Source organism: Morone saxatilis, unplaced genomic scaffold (genome assembly GCF_004916995.1).
Source record: "Morone saxatilis isolate NCDOM2014 unplaced genomic scaffold, NCSU_SB_2.0 Contig14, whole genome shotgun sequence".
NCBI lineage: Eukaryota > Metazoa > Chordata > Actinopteri > Moronidae > Morone > Morone saxatilis.
The window spans coordinates 1,904,221-1,920,840 of NW_023339696.1; the positions used below are offsets into that span (position 1 = coordinate 1,904,221).

Consider the following 16,620-nt stretch of genomic DNA (forward strand, 5'->3'; position numbering starts at 1 on the left):
ACCTCTCTGGCATGGAAATGGTTTGGTTTCGAAAAGACTGATAAGGGTCAGTGTCCACTGGTCGACTGATTATCATTATCGCCAAAATCCCCAAAAATAATTAGATATTATTTTTTGCCCATATCGCCCACCCCTACAGAGGAAACATGTAAAGGTCAACGTAGCACCACAATGACAAACAGAGATTGTTCATGGAAAGAGACTGCATACAAATTATTTCCCTGAGAAATGCAAAAAGCATCCCATTAAAAGTGCTTTGAAGAGAAATTGGCCTATTCTGAATTACTGAAATTACCCAAAAAGAGTTCTATAGCTCTATTACAGTTTGTGAGCAGGTCTTAAAGTGCAGAACTATTACTTTTATCTTTCACTTTAGTCCACCTTTAGCTTTAACATCGACCCTGATCTTTAGGAGCTTCTGTGGTAAATGTGCTATGTTCAAGCTGCAATAAGCATTATGTTTTAAAAGGATATTTTATAAAACCCTGATTCAGTCAGTCCTGATCATCCTGATCCAGCCTCATCACATTCTAAGCACTCAGTAGGTGTGAGGAGCTCACAGGTCCTGCTTTTAATTGGAAAAGCCAAAGGGTAGCCATGTTAGGACAACTAAACAGATTAGAAACAAATCTGAGCCATGCCCAGCTGCAGGCGCTTCTTTACCACACACACACACACAAAGTGACCGGTCTGTACGTGTCTCAGAACAAAAATTCCCTTTTCCTTCACACATGGCTGCAGTGAGTGAGTAAGACACATCCCTAACGAAGCTGTTGTTTTTATGACCTTTTAGTGTAAAACAATCCCTACAAAAGGCTGAACTACCACAGGGACGTGTGGTAACCAGTCTCTAACTAGGCAAACACACAGCAAATATATGTGTAACAAGATATCCCTCAACAGTTTTTGCCAAACAGCACTCATAAAACAAGAAAGGAAGGCGGACGAGGGAGAAGGATTTCCTCTGGACTCGCTGCTGAATGTCCTCCCCTACTCTGTGTCAGTCTCTTATTTCCTCTCCTGAACAGCACTCTGCTGTCCCTCCATTTGAATACTGCTTGTACACACTGTCACTATCAAAGTATACTGAGGGCTGGACACTCAGAGACTCTGGTCTCCTGTACAGACATGAGGTGAGTTCAAACCTATAATGGAGACGCTAATCAGTGCAGCATGGTTTGCATATTGAAAAGCCCTATGTTTTTCCCACATTAAGTACATAATTTAGCCAATTCTTCTTCTATTGCCTGAAATGGCTTGAAAAACAGTGCATATAGCTGTTGTAAATGGGAAAAAAATCTTGGGGCAGCATTTGGGCTAAACCTCCTATTAAACTTTTCATATTAAGTTGCCAGTGAGTTGCTTACTGTATTTACACATTGTGTCACTTTGTCATGGAACATGAACAATGCAAAAGATGACAGGTTGGACATTGAGTGTTTTTGTGACTAGATCTGTGTGATATAATGATATATATCGTGTGAGAGTAGAAAAGCATAAGTGGTTTCATATCTATGCTCTATTGTTTCATACTCTTTGCAGCAATATGTTTCATCATTTGGATGACACTTTGAATGAAACAACACTGCATGAAGGCAACACAAACAAACTTGGAGAAGAGTGAATGTGACAGCTAACTGGGCTATTCTGAACAGGAGAAGGACTTCAACTAGCCAAGGAAAAACTTTTAAAGGTTTAAAAAGGCATTTTTAATTTCCTTTTTTCCTTAATTTTAAACACACATGCACAGCAGCTTTGCATTACACCCATATCCAACATCTCACTGTGTGCCTCAATTGCACACTTTTTTACAACAAAGAAATAGTTTGTAGTTTCTCTATCGTGACATGTGCACACACACATACAGAAAACACTGACCTGTGTGACTTGTCACCACAGCCGTGATTTAAAGAGGTTCTACCCTCTAAAATCCTCCAATCCACCATCTGTTGATTTACAGTGCTTTGATTTACTGTGCACTCATCCTGTCTTGAGTCTTACCTTTACCTCACACTGTGTCTCATATCTTTCAAGCCTCACTCAGTCATCCCCTCCAGAATTTTTTGCCCTTTTAATTTCTGTTTCTCCCTGTATTTAAAATGGAAGTTACAATTAAGTTGTTTAATGTGTGTGAGTTCTTTTGAGGACAATTTTTACAAAGGTCATTTTGACTGACCCTCACTTCTATAAGGGGCATGTTTCGGGTTAGAGTTCATCATCTGAAGTCTTTTGATGTGTGCCTGTCAGCCTGCCCATTTCACCTTTGTCATTGTCTATATCACTGTCTATCCTGGTGTGTGAGCGCGTTCGTATAACAACCCTAAACAGCCTGGGTGAGCTAATCTTCTTTGGTGCAGGAAACACATTTCAGGAACTTGACCCAAACAACTGGACAGGAAATGGGGTTCTAATCTGAGCTGATGGGAAGGACAACCTAAAGCAGGCTCAAACAGCAACAAACAGCAGCAACAGAGAGGAGGTTCCCTTATGAAAAGACCTGATTGGTTGTTTCTTTCATCTACTTGTATGTGTCGGATCACCAAACTCTCCAGACCTTTGAGACGACTAAACAAAAGTGTACATCACAAAAACTCACATACTTGTAGTCAGTTTAGCTAGAACTGAGGCAGCCTATTGAATTAGCGCAGAACGTTAACAAAAAACAGTTTGATGTGAATGCTTGATCTTTCTCTTGCCATCCACTGACTTATGGTGGCTGCATCATTAAAAAAGGAGGAATAAAACTGGAGTTAAATGTGACAATACTAGGCCTACAGAGAGGAGTGGGAACCCTATGTCTGTTTCTGGTGTTCATTCAGTCTCTTGTCCAGTAGGGCTGTGTATTGGCAAGAACCTGGCGATTCAATACGATACAGGGTTTACGATTAAATATATTCTAATATACTTTAATACTGTAAGCAAGATGATATAAAGCTAAATCCAATTTTAGGAAAACTGTCATAGTATAAAGTACACACCATCTTGAATTTCCCTCGGGATAAATAAAGTATCTATCTATCACTATTCGATATGTGTTTGTTTACTATAAGGACACAAGTTTCATTTGAGAACAGGCTAGACGAGTGTGGGAAATCTGCATGGCTGTACCCACCACTGTGGTCAAGCAAGCTATGTCTGCGGAAGGCGCGCAGCATTGCTAGGGACACATCCCACCCAGGACACAAACTGTTTGCCCTCTTCCCCTCTGGGAGGCCCTACAGGTCTTTCTGTTCCCGAACTAGAAACTCACGAACAGCTTTTTCCCATCAGCTGTCAGCCTGCTAAACTCTGTATCGAGGAGACCCCCCAACTCCCACTGAACTGTCTTTCTTTCTGTGTTATGCATATCTCCCTATAGTGTAATCATATCTTGCTGTCTGTATATAATGTCAACAAATTTAATTACTTGTACTTATATCTGCACTATATAATTTACTGTTAATCTGTTCACACTGTAAATAACTCAAGTTAATAGCTGTATATACCTTAGTGTATTCACCTCACTCCATTAATTCTGTTAATACCGTTAAGTACTAAATATCCTGCTAGTATATTCATATATATTTATATATATATACACATATACATGTAATGTTATTTTTTTTTTAAACATATTTTTGTACATTTTCGTACAATGCGATGTACTTTACTGCTTTGCACTTCTGGTTAGATGCTTAACTGCATTTCGTTGCCTAGTACCTGTTCTTGTGCAATGACAATAATACTGAATCTAATCTAATCTAATCTAAAAAAAAGTTGTTAAAAAATTGCCTAAAATTAACTTTAATTTGATGATTTGGTGCAAGACCCCAAACACCCCTAACAAGTTCAGTTTTTTGGACCTCAGTTTTTTCTAAAACCCTGTTTACAGCAATGCTGGTCAGGTACTCCTAAACACTTCTGTAACTGTATCTCTGTGTAGCCACAAAGCTAGCTTAATGCTAAGAAAACAGCCCGGGATTAAAAATGGCAAAAGCATTAGGTTTTCGCTGTGTTTAGGGTTAGGGTTGTACTGGCACCTTATTTGCTCCAATTCAGACACTGACCTCAACAGAAGGGTAACCAAAATATAGAGTCATTGTGTTGGTACATCCACAACTTTTGACAATGGAAACGCGAAAAATGTGTAATGAACTGAACCCAACTGCTTGGTGGAAACGGGGCTTATGAGTCTCTCTGCCTTACTCTAATGCCTGTCCTCCATCCAAAAAACTATTTTTGTGACAGAGAGCATACAAAGTGAGGAGAGTAAAACGGGACAATAACTTAGACATCTGCAGAGGAGGAATTTATTCCCTAAATCACTGTCATTAAAGCCTCAATCAGAAAGAGAGAGGGGTTAGGAGGAGGAGTCCCAACAAGCCTGGTCATGATAGGTAAAGAGAGGGAGGAAAAGAGGAGATCAGGAAAAAAAAAATATTAAAAGAGCAGAGAGGAAAGAGTGAATAAAGTTCTTTCAGATAATAATGGTGCTGTTAGGACACTGAATATTTATCACGGTGGCTGTTGGAGAGCCATGCCTATAAAATCACTTTTCAGCTGACAAGGGATGCAGCAGAAATAATGAGGGAAAAAGATAGAGAGGAAAGCAGAACTGATGGAGCAAAGAGGTGTGGAAAATAGAAAGAGAGATAAGAATTATTTCTTAAACTGGAGGAGATGTGGAGAGAGATATAAACAGGGAATAACGTATGGGTTGTGGGCAACAGAGAGGGAATAGTGCTCTTTACACATGATAATATACAGTATTTACTGACTGATGGGATAAAACTTATTAATTTCTACTTTACGACCTCATGTTTTTTTTGTTTCATTCTTTTCTTGCAATGCTTTTTTTTGCCATCTTTTCCGCTGTATGTTTCACTAAGAGCATAGAAAGGGGCCACTTTTTTGTTTTCATACATTATATGGGAAAAATAAGCAATACAATAATTTCACTGTGAACGCCCATTATTGCATATGGGGTTAGGGTTATTTACAGCACGGATGACAGCAGCAATGTTCATACCCTAACAGAACTGTTAACTGAAGCTGCACTCTGGAAGAAGTTTACGTTAAAGTCACAAGATGGGTTTGCAACCAAGAGGATTGTCCTATCAGTGAGGAAACTGTACAACAAATCAATTGTGTCACTTGTGGGACTGAGTGCTCCATTCATTCAAAAGCAGTTCCCAAACTTATCTTGCCAACCACAGCTGCACAAATTCCCCTCCTCCATCAGACAGTTACATCAACATGACTTGTGGAGGATTTGCAACAGCAGTTGCTCTCTTTGGATGAAGTGAAGACCTATCCATGTATCACAGAGCAAGCCTTTTCATAGTCTTAATGCTCTGAGGCGAGTATGCAGTCCTGCAGAGGACTCAGAGTCCAACCTGGAAGTAAACAAAATGGCAATGGGATTTTTCCATTGGATTTTAGATTATTGTAGAAAATAAGCACTGTGGCGATGATAACCTTCACAAATGAACACCACATTTATGATATATTTGAAGTGCAAATGGCTAGGCTACAAACGAACTACACCTTGGTCGCATGAGTTCAATGTCACCACCACTAAACTTCCAACTTGTAATTAAATCTTGTAACTAAAAACCGAGTTTGAGTTAAAATAGTTTGCAAGTATAAACAAAATAAGGCTGTAAAGGCGGACTAGTGAGTAGATAAGTCTTTGTGTTTTAATGTCACCGACAATCTCTGTAGTCTCATCTAAGCACTTGTTAGCGACCACATTTTTTAAGACATTCAAAATTCACAGGTAGAGTATTTACTGATGTATTTTGTGTCATAGAACAAAGCTTGTGTTAACCACAAACTTTACTTTAGACATCTAACTAAGAACCCATTCGAAAAACCCACTAACTTAAAGGAAGGAAAACTACATACCATTGACACCCTCCTTTCTCTCTTGTTGTCATGTGAGCTTTCAGGAGAGTCACAGTTAATATGGGAATTGAGAAGGAAGCTGAGTACAGTTGGATCTTTCTGTTATATCTCTTTCATCTCAAAGGAATTGGACTAATTACATGATGAGATTGGAGTAGTAGAGGGGAAAACCCCCACAGGCACCGTAAAACAGATTCCTCCTGTTTGTTAAAGCAGCTACAAGGAGTGTTTAACTGTTTATGAAACAGTCATTTCATTTAATACTGATGCCTCTATATGATCTACGTAAGCAAATGAGGCCATTAGCTAAAATATTGGCTATTTTTATACAGTTATATAGTTAGACGAAAAAATTTAAAGCACACAGACCAGAAGCTAGTTAAAAGGAAGCAGGAGGAGATTTATCTGTAACAATTTATTTGGATAGTCCGCCTACAGATGGTTTATATAGTATTCCTAACATTTTAACTGTTTTGCTTTGTCTGTAGATGTAAAGGTCCATTGTGTATCATTTAGGAGGATCTATTGGCAGAAAGTGAATATGATATCCATAGGTATGTTTTCATTTGTGTATAATCACCTGAATACAGAATAGTTGTGTTGTTGTTACCTTAGAAAGAGCTGTTGTTATGGAGTCATATATCATATAAGTTATTAATATTACATATAGATACAATACCTCAACGCTTTACAACTTGTCTTTCTTTATTCACTCTTTATTCTAGGAAACACTACCGCTTTTGTCCACGGGGGCACCAAAGTCAACAAAGAATTAAAGCTGCAAGCAGCGATGAACGGGCCCACGCACTCAACGCAACTTGGGGTGTGCTGCGGCTGCGTCACGTGCCGGCGTAACATGTGCGGACCACAACATGAAAATTTCATGTAAATCAGATCAAAATCGCCATGCAGCGCAAAATTCAAAATGGGCGACTTCCGACAGCACGAAAAAGGCGCAGGACAAGTCAGACAAGTGAAGTTTGGAACCGAATGGACAATGTACACTAAGTATAGCAAGTTCTTGTGTTCTGGCAGTACACCCTTTAACAAACCATCACCACAATCATGAAATACCATCAACAACATGTTTCGCATTTCCTGACTAAATTTCAGCTAGATCTGATCATCCTAGAACATGGAAGTATAAAAAATGACATTTCCTTTCACCACTAGGTGGTGCTCTTACTATTACTGAATATAGACATGTTCAGGGCCGGACTCTTATCAAACGTGAAGTTTTGTTGAGATTGGATCATGTATGCAGAAGTTATGGAAAATCCCTCTTTCATGGCGAGTCATTGAAATTCCACGCCATTAACATATCATTGCGCAACCTTGATATTCCATAAGAAAAAACAGCCTGTTTTCAGCTTGTGACATAGTGACATTGTAAGTTTTTTAAAATAGTTAATTTAGCTTAAGAAGTAGTCAAATTTGCTCAACACATAAAGGAACACTTTGTCATTCAATTTATCACAAACATTCAAATTCAGAATCACCAAATTTGGAGATACATGGTTTTCCCTGGTAAAGAAGAGTATAATTTTGAAGAGTACCTAGTAACTAAAGCTGTCTGATGATTGTAGTGGGATAAAAAGTACAATATTTACCTCTGAGATGTAGTTGAGTAGAAGTATGAAGTTGCATAGAATGGAAATAATCATGTAAAGTACTTTAAATGTGTACTTAAGTACAGTACTTCGTTACATTCCACTAGTGTGTGTGTGTGTGTGTGTGTTTGTGTGAGACGAAGCTAAGTACAACAGGAAACTATTAAAATGGGTGTTGCGGCTAGGCTCATCTGCTAACCTTGACTTGTCTTCCCACATTGACATGAAAAAAAAGGATGTTTCCTGTCATCATTTGTTAAACAGACCTTTGTACACACACACACCAATTCACAAAACCTCAAATTTTGTCACAAGAGTCTATCAGTGTTTTGTGACATGTTTTCCATGTTTGGCTTTGTCAAACTTTTCTGTCAGAGTTTCCAGGCACCAACAGCCCTTCCTGCTTCATCTGAGGACACGTGGATGCTTTTTTACGTGCAGTATTTGATAACAGCATAGCAATAACGTGTGTAAATACTGTGAACATTGGAGAATCACCACACAGATGATTGTGAGCTTCTACCATCATCTAAACTATATTAATCCCTGTCTCCTAGAAATTACTTAAATACTGTAGTCACTATGAGTGGATATTGTATTGCAAGATCAGATATATTGGCACATTTCAATGCAGACAAAAGTTTCCACACACAAACACACAGCACTGATTTAAGTTTCCATGTGTTGTGGTCTTGTCGTATCAGTGATGATAAAAAGTGCAGATGTTACATGTTGCCTGGTTTACAACATGCAAATACAGACTGCACACAAATAGAAAGACAAACACGACACAGACAAGTGCACATACAATCATTTATGGTTATAAAGAAAGACAGCAAAACATCTTTTAAAGCAATTGCCAAAATCTTACCTTCATGTTTCTTCTTCCCCTGTTTCCATGTCGGTCTGGTCTCAGCAGGACATCCAAATGACGACCCACAATTGCTTTGGACTGTAGCAGCTTGGACAGCTGCTGGAATGGTGTCAGTGGAGACATTCCGGGAGAAAGAAGCGATCCTCTGTAAGATTGTTCCTACAGTATCTTTTCCATCCTCCAAAGACCGAATGGCTCTGGGGCTGGATGGGCTGGAAGGGCTGTAAGGGCTAAGCAGATTGGAGACCACCTGAGCAACTGAGCAAGGCCCTGAGGGAATCTCCAGTTTTAGGCTCTGGGCTGGAGAAAGGGGCACTGGGGAGCTTATCATCTCTGTGACAGGGATGGAGCCCTGTGAGAGAGTTGGAGAGAAAGGCAAAAAGGGATGGTGAAGGGAGAGGGGTGGGATGTCAGAAGAACTTTCCAGGCTGCTGAGAGAGGCTGAAGGGCTGGCTGAGGTGGATGGTGGGCTGGTGTGTTGTTGGAAGCCTCCTGTGCTCCTTGGAGGAGGCTTGGGGGGGGGGTGGCTCATGGATCCCCCTTGAGCCTTGGTGGGAGAAGAGGTTGAGGTACTGCTTACCAAGCTGTCCAGGTCTAAGGGAAACTTGTTAAGACGTGGAGTCTCTTTGGCCTTGGGCTGCATAGCCTTGAGAATCTGGGGCCTTTGCTGCTGGCAGTGGTTTTTGGAGCCACAGTAGCCCTCCTCCCCAAAGGAACTGGCATTATGAAGACGACCATTCCAGTTGGCATTAGCATTGGCATACCTCAACCCTGGAGATATCCTGTCTCCACCGCTACCCCTTTGCATACTCACCATTCCACCTCCTGCATCACAAATCTGGAGGTCTAGGCTGGGCATGGAGCCATGGTTCACCCCCTGAGGTTCTGGAACACCCAGCATCATCCCTGGCCCCTGGTCCATCTCAGAGTGGAAAACACTCCCATGGGAGGAGAAATTCTTTAGGTTGGGGGTTCTTTCCAGGTTGGCACCTCCCTCTAGGTGATGTGGGAACTGGGGCTGGGTTCGGTGGTACTCTCCTTGAGGTGGAGGGCTGGAATATGACCCCAGTTTAGTAGGGGGAAGGGCACCTCCACACCCTCCAGAGTACTCCAGACTGGATGTGGAGCTGTGTAGGCTGTCGTTGTCACTGCCTGGCCCAGACATGGAGTAATTGCTGGGGTTTAACTTGCTCTGGAAGGATGCAGCTCTGGTCACGGAGGAGCCGTTGTTGTGGATGGCCGGCTTGTTCATGGTTCCTCGGTTGAACGACAAGCTACTGACTACAGAACGGGACTTAAGCACTGGGCTTGGATTGGAACTCAGGCTGATGCGGGAGTGGTGGGCTGTAGAGCCCAGATTGTTGTTGTTGTTGTTGAAGGCTAATGAAGGGGACTGGCATCCTCCTCCCCGCCCCTCACTGGCTTTGTTGTGGTTCAGGAAGAAATGGGGGGATGAGGGAGAAACGGGGGTGGAGACGGCGGTAGCTGTAGAGAACGATGGTATGTCGTCCACCTCTTCAATGTCAAAGGATCTCTTCAGCGCTGCAGGTGGAAATAAGGAATATACAGGTTGTTAATAAAATGTCTCAGCTCTATCTATCACCTATCTTCTACTAATTGTAATAAATTTTAGCTTTTGTTTTAATTCTCTTGCTATCGGAAGGGCTGCATATGTGATCAGTCAAGGACTTCCTTTGTCTGCCAAACAGTGTTGGAGAAAAACTTTTAAGGTGGAACTGCTTTATTCTGTGTTTTTAACGGTTTTAACAGTGTCTCCATTTGTTTTGGAGAGGAGGAGACCTCTGCGGATAATTCAGCCCCCCGGTAGACAGTTTAACAGTGACTGAAACTAAAGCCAGTAAAAGCAAATCTTTGACAGTGTAGTGAATACTATGTGTGTGGACGTATATACTCTGCAGTAGGTGAATGTGCCCTGTGTCTGCTCAGAAGATCATATTAAATCTGTCTCTTTTGGTTGGTGGGTCCTGAATGCTCTAAGCCACTTGTCTTTGTATGGGAACACTGTCCGCTTCCTCTGTTGAACACACACACACACTTCACACACGGTACCTTCAAGCTGCAAACACAAAGGGTGGATTGAGGTCAGAGCTGAAGTCAGGGCATCCAGTAGTTTTGTGTTACAAAAACCAACCACTGTAACGTGACACACCATGAGAAGAAGTGAATGGGTGGGTCGCAGGAGGAGGGGTGTATAATTACAGTTCCAAAGTGAAAGCTGAGATGTCACCCAGAGTGGTTTACAGCTGCTACCTGCATCATCTGGTGAAAATCTCAATATCTCTCCCTCTATACCAAACCATCACAAGATATTTAGTTTTATCATCATGTCACCTTGGCATGCTTATTACACTCATCGCATAGCATAATACATAACTGATTAATTAAAGTCCCAAGTTTTGAAATAAACTAATAATACTAATAATTTCTTCTCTTGTAAATCTTTAAGTTTTAGAAATAAAAACAACACATTAAAAAAATTGTTCCACAAACTCATTAAAGTGAAAAACATATATGTAATAATTTTATATTTTCCAATACAACTATTTAATTTTCAAGCACCATAATAATGAAACAGCAACTGTGAACAATGATTTTTTTAAATACTGATTTTTTTCTTTCTAAAATAAAATAATATAAATAAAAAATACATATATATTTTCTAATGAAGAAAAGGAAATGAACTTAACTAAAGATTATAGGTAAGCAAAACTAAGACATTTGAGGACGTCACTTTGGGCTTTGGGAAACACATTTTGTGAAACCATTTTATGGATCAAACAACTAAATGATTAATGGAGAATCACCAATGAAAATAATGTTTAGTATAACACTTATACTGTCATATAATGTGTTGTATGAACAGGCCGATGACCATCAGTGACACACACACACATAGGCAATAGCATTCAGTGGGTGTTGAGTGCAATCACTAATGCTGGCCTTTGAGCTGCTTGTAGAATGTCTCTGTTTATAGAGGTGCATTATCCTGTTTGTTAATATTACAGATCAGTGAATTAATTCAGTTAACTAGCTGTTTAGAATGGTGCTAAACACACATAAGTCTCAGGTAAGAAACCAAAAATCCCTCAGAAGAACAGGATGGGCTCATTTTCTATTAAAAACAACTAAAATAGTAGGATTGAGAGAGTATTCAGCTTTCGTGCATGAAGCCAAAAAAGCCAGTTCCCCTAAATAAATGCATATTGAGACCAGAGAGTTCCCCTGGCCAAGCCAGCTAACTTCCTGTTTAGCCTTCCTCTAACTTTAAATGGGGATAAAATTAATTAATCATGCAGCTCTTCAAGACTTTCCAAATGTTATTGGACTTCATGGATCAAATTCTGACAGTGAAACAAATCGCTCCCTATGTACATAAAAACGGCTCAATCTAAGGTAACGAAAACATAACAAATCTTATTTTCAGCTGATTATACATTAATGAAGACATGAATGCAGCACCACCAATACACCCACAAAAATATTATTTGGTTTGTGCTATCTGGCTGTGAAGTTTCAACTTTAATTTTCATTAATGCTGTAGTAGATGAATCATTTACAATCACTAGTTCCAACATAAGGGCTTGCTGCTTTTCTCTGTTTTATATTATTGTAAAAAGGATATCTTTGTGTTGTGGATTGGTGGTTGGATAAAACAAAACATTCAAATTCTTGGAAATGAATTCATTAAAAATAAAAAACGATAACAAAAATAAATAAAACTGCAAGCAGGCCCTCGCTTCTTCAAATATCAAATACACAAGAAATATGTAAAGTTTGAGGCTGTTTGCAGAATGGACACTGAACTAAGAGGGGTTAGGGTTTCCTGTCATGTCAATTTTTGGCAGCATGCCACAACACACCGTTTGACCAAATCCAAAGCTTTTGATAACTTTTCATCTTAAACTTCTTTGGAGTGTACCAGCCCATTTTCAAGCCATTCTGATCAATTCCCTAGGAGGAGTTCGTTAAAATAGAAGCCCTGAAATTGTCAGAAATGGTGGCAAAATTTGACATTAAATTCAAAATGGCTTCCTGTTGGATTTAGGATATGGCTCCAAGAGGCTTTTTTTTTTCTTTCATCTTGACATGATACATAGAACTACTGATTTTCATACATGCTGGTGAAACGGGATGCCAGGGCTGATTTTTTTAATGTTTGTAGGGGGCATTTTTGAGCTATTTTGACACACCCACGTGCAAGACCCAGATTTGGGAATTTCTTTTTTACTAACAATAATAACAATAATATGCTGAGCCAATACAATAGGGCCCTAATTACTCAGTTAGGCCTTATATCACACACCTAACTTGTTTCAGTTCCTACCTGTGCAGCTATTGGCTCATAGCCTCTAGGCTCCAGGCAGGCTGGGGAGGGGTATGTGTGTGTTGTGTGAGGACTCGGCTGGGTTCGCTGAGGCTACAAGTGTGAACCTGCCCTCCATACAAAAGATAAGGAGTCCTGGTATCAGGTAATTGCTGGCACCCTGTCAAGCGCTGGGGAAATAATTACGGTGGCAGTGGTGCGCCCCGTCTCCGCTCTGTTTTACGTGTGTGTGTGTGTGTGTCTGTGTGTGTTGTCTATGTTTGGCTCCACTCCCTTTATTCTTACACTTTTACAGACCCTAATTCTTTCTACTTACACAATGCCTACTCAATCTGATGAGAGAGATGCTCTCGATCTCTCTCTCTCTCTCTCTCTCTCTCTCACACACACACACACACAAACACTCTCTATCCTTTCATGGTCGTTGCAGGCCACTGGGAAAGGTGTGTGTGTGTGTGTGTGCATGTGATGATAACTTGCTTCCTGTATAAACAGACTCCTGCTTTGTGCTTCATCTTCCTCCATAATGCTGCATTTATGAAGTGTTTAGCTGGTTAAACAATAATAATAATGGTGAATGAACAATGAACAATGGTTCTAATCATATGCACTCCATCTGTGTAAGCCATGCTTTTGGTTCTTTACATACACCAAGACAGTCATCAGTCAGCTCAGTTTGTGTCTAGTAATCTCAGTCAGGAAGTGCAACAGTATCTTTAAAATGTGTCTGATACCAAACATTCCATGCATGACAGCTGTGGTGTTAGAAACTGTGATAGTAGTCTGAGTGGTCTGGTGGGGTTGATAGGGTTAGGTTGTTGTCTGGTTTAGCCTTGGACAAGCTTAATCTGGTTTGATTTTATGCGAAATGACTGAATCAATCAAGACAAGAAGTGTTAGTTACAACTTTAATTTTGTTGTAACCCACTACTGATTTAAAATCCAACAATCCAATCACATCCTTGGATTCATGTTTGTAATTGTGAAGGAAACTAATTTGTAAAATGGAAACTTACATTCAATAGCTGGAAATATTCCATTACTTTGATTTTAACAAAGAAAACTGAATTTCAATTGTCATAAGTCAATTTTGTGGGGGGTAGCAGAAAAGTAAAATAACTAGTAGTGTAATTAATTACTGTTGGCAGGGAGTAATAAGTTAAGTCACAATATTACTTTTAGTACATAATTACATTTTTTGAGTAACTAGCCAAACGATGTTTTTCACAAGGCTTTTATTGTGAAATATTTGCAGAATCGCATTGAGGAAAATGCGACTGCACTAGTGGTAAAATCCGACATTACCGGTCCGGTATTTCACTATCAAACCGGTTTGAAAATCGGCCCAACCCCTAACAGTATCTTATATTACTTAAATATAAATATGTGGAGATCCCTTTCCTGTATTGTCTTTCCATAGTATGTATGCAATCTGGTAACACTGGTGAAAGCCATTAACAGTAAAAAGCATTGGCTTTTAATATTAAGCATTTCTGCACTCAGATATATTAAAATATAGAGAGGACGGCTGTAAACTGGAGCTCATGGTAACCAGCCGACTAATGGAGCAAAGCCTGCGAGCTAGTTCAGGCAGTCAACTCGAGCTGGCGCTGCTATACAAACGACATGACTCACTCCATAATCAAGCGCACCCACCCAATCTGCAGTCTATTTTAAACTGCACAATTTCCCAGCTCTCCCTCTGCTCTGTAAGGTATTGCTGCCCCACCACCAACACAGCATCCACCTATAGGCTCCGGCTAGTGGTTTAAGGTATTTGCTCATCACTCCCCAATATCTCTATGTAAACATACGTGAGTTGTCTGACTAAACTTATAAAGCCAATTTTAGACAGAGATTATGCAAAATTCATGGTTTCATTTATCTGTTCAAGTGTTGGCTTTTTGTCATTCAGACAGAGGTCTCTGTTAATGTTCTTCAAGGCTTTATTCAGACATGGCAGAATGTCATCCATGAAGTTGCCGTGGATGAATGCTGAAGGGAGGAAGTGAGTTTTTGTCCAACCTCTTTTTCCCTGGTTCCATTTTTATAAAGTCATTTGACATGAGAAAAATCTCCTCAACAATTTAAAATCAGCTGTCACATCTCCCAGTTTATTAAACAGATTTTTTTGGTGTGTAAGAGATGTTAATAAGTGATACATTTCTGAAGTAAGCAGAACGACACATGCACATTTAACCGTGCCGCGTTAAAAGCGTTACAGAAATGTTTCCGGTCCAAACTCTTCATAATGCCTGTGATGTAAAAACGGCTCAGACGACGACACTGGCATATTAAATTGCTGTGTAATTTACATCATGAGCCAGGGCCAGAATCCCAGAAGAAGGAAAACATGGAACAAGTGGCCTTTCAGTTCAGCTGGTCAGGATCACATTCCCTCTAAGAGGAAACTGATGCTGTCTGTGTGTGTGTGTGTTCATGCATCTCTGTCCTTACCAACACCAAATGTCCTTGCTACATAAGAAAAGATTACGGAAATTCTTTATAGAAAAAAGGATTTTCTATTGATTCCACAAACAAAAGGCGGAAGTGAAATGCAGCACTTCCTGTGAAGCAGAGCCATTTTTTCAAGGAGAAAACCCAGTTCTTGCAAAAGCTTGAAGTTTGAGATTGAATACAAACTGTTTGGGATAACAAACCTATGAGATTATTCATATCATAGATCATATTTGCTGAAACTTTCACTATATACTGACAGTAGTAAACAAGACAGATAATCTGTGAAAAAATCAGGTTCCTCTGGCTCCTCCAAGTTCTCCTAATGGTATTTGCAAGAATCCAACGCGCCCAGCTGACAATAACCAAACAGAGCCAAAAAAGATAGTTGACTGTTGACTTATTTTGTAGGTTGTTTAAAGATAACTAATCTAGTTTATCTAAAGAAAAGCATTTGGCTGCATTTTAGAATGATCTGTGTCCGCACATTGCTTTGAATTAATAACTTTTGTGTATGTGTATGAAATGTTGTAGCAGAAATGTTCTCCACCGCTGGAGAAAAACCATTAACAATAACACACTGCAGACTGGAGTCTCTGTTAACAGTGACAAACAGAGATCCACATTACATTCCCTCGTCTCCTGAAAATAAGAATCATTGTGTTTTTGTTACCTTAGAATGAGCTATTATTAGTCCACCATGTTGAACCACCATGTTGAGCCGCCATGTTTTTACAGTATCCCAGAACAGACAAACAGAACACTAACTGATAGGACCTTTCCCCAGTTTCACGGCCACTGTAGTTTATCCTCTCTCTTCAAGTTCTTATTCCCAGGTTGTCAAATACAGATGCCAGCAGCGTTCAGCTAGTTGCAATCTGCAACTTCACCACAAGATGCCACTAAATACTACACACTGGTCAGTAAGCAGCAGTGCCACATACATTTAAGTATTTATTTAGGAAAGAAATGCACATTGCTGAAACCAATCAGATCAACAATTATTTGAATTCAGTGATATCAGTGATAGAGAACATTGACACAGTATAGGCTATATGTATGAAACTGTCGATATATAGCTGGATGGCTGCATTCTCTCTGTCTTTAACAAAACTAACCCCTCTGATGAGTAAGCAGCCAAGGGGCGGGCGAGATGGGATGATTCTTTTGAACTAGTAAGCACTGGGAGGACATAAGACTGTCATCTGGACACACAACAAGGGGATTCTGAGTCTGGGCATGTCTATATCCAACCCCCCCTTGTATGCACATTCCACACAGGTAGCATTCTCTGACAGACAAGACTGACTCACTGACACACGTGAACCCACACACGAAAACCCACAAAGGAGTTATGTTATGTTATGTACAATTGTAACCAACTGCAGACAAACCTGGCAGACACAAACCTGTACAGACACCCGGTCACACACACACACACTCTCTCT

The 16,620-nt window shown here is 40.0% G+C and overlaps 1 protein-coding gene across 1 annotated transcript in view; it reads right to left on the reverse strand.

Annotated features, from left to right (window-relative positions):
* LOC118323727 overlaps positions 1-16,620 on the reverse strand; it is a gene marked incomplete at its 3' end in the record, with an annotated part of 53,597 nt that overhangs the window by 29,228 nt on the left and 7,749 nt on the right. The window contains 1 exon segment of the mRNA XM_035655787.1: positions 8,368-9,912. Within this exon segment, the coding sequence (XP_035511680.1) occupies positions 8,368-9,912 (1,545 nt within the window).